The sequence below is a fragment of the Gavialis gangeticus genome, unplaced genomic scaffold (genome assembly GCF_001723915.1).
Source record: "Gavialis gangeticus isolate Ggan-Ray unplaced genomic scaffold, GavGan_comp1, whole genome shotgun sequence".
Lineage (NCBI taxonomy): Eukaryota > Metazoa > Chordata > Crocodylia > Gavialidae > Gavialis > Gavialis gangeticus.
Genome location: NW_017729022.1, coordinates 169,931,227 through 169,931,916, shown reverse-complemented (window position 1 = coordinate 169,931,916; position 690 = coordinate 169,931,227). Strand labels below are relative to the sequence as shown.

Genomic DNA, 690 nt, shown 5'->3' with positions numbered 1-690 from the left:
GGGGGGAGGGGGGGGGGGGGGGGGGGGAGATTTTAAAATGCATCTAAGTGCATCTGACCGGATTGAAGTGAAGGAAACAACATAAAGCGGCTCTTACTTGGGCGTCAGTTAGTCCCAGCATTGCTGCCAGTTGTTTTCTGTCCGGCTTGGTGACATATTTCTGGATTTCAAACCTTTTCTCTAAGCCTTTCCTCTGCAGGTTGGAAAAAACAGCTCTGGACCAGGAACGCTTCCTTTTGTAGGTCTGAGGCAACGTGTCTTTCGTTAAAACGGCATAGGGACCTGTTGAGTTGAAAAGAGAGACAGGCAGGGAGAGAGAGGGGAGAGGGACTGTGTTATTTATATCTGGGTAAAAGAGAAGCCGGACTCAAGTGAAAAACAAATACTAGATCAGCTGATGCCTGAGAGGAAGGCCCCATGAAAGTCTCATCCTTTCTGCCAACTAAGTATTTCAGCTTTTGCAAGGTTGCATTTTCTCCTTAATTTGTTTCACATTTTTCAGTTCAAAAAAATTTCTTTCCCTCCCGGCGATTATGCTCAGACAGGCTTCTTCTCTCTTGCCATGGGCCTGGGCCCCCCCCACGGGCAGCCCACCTCAATGACTGTGGTTATTCAGGAGCTGTTACAAGTGAGATCCTCACTAGAGGAGGTGGGGGGGGGGGGAAGCCTTCAGCCCCAAGCAGCTCCCAA

At 49.4% G+C, this 690-nt stretch overlaps 1 protein-coding gene across 1 annotated transcript in view; it reads right to left on the bottom strand.

Annotated features, from left to right (window-relative positions):
- Positions 1–22: 22 nt before the first annotated feature.
- HLX (H2.0 like homeobox) overlaps positions 23–690 on the bottom strand; it is a 45,653-nt gene continuing 44,985 nt past the window's right edge. Inside the window, exon 5 of the mRNA XM_019515908.1 lies at positions 23–282. Within this exon, the coding sequence (XP_019371453.1) occupies positions 44–282 (239 nt within the window). The 3' untranslated portion in view covers positions 23–43. The remainder of the gene's footprint in view (positions 283–690) is intronic.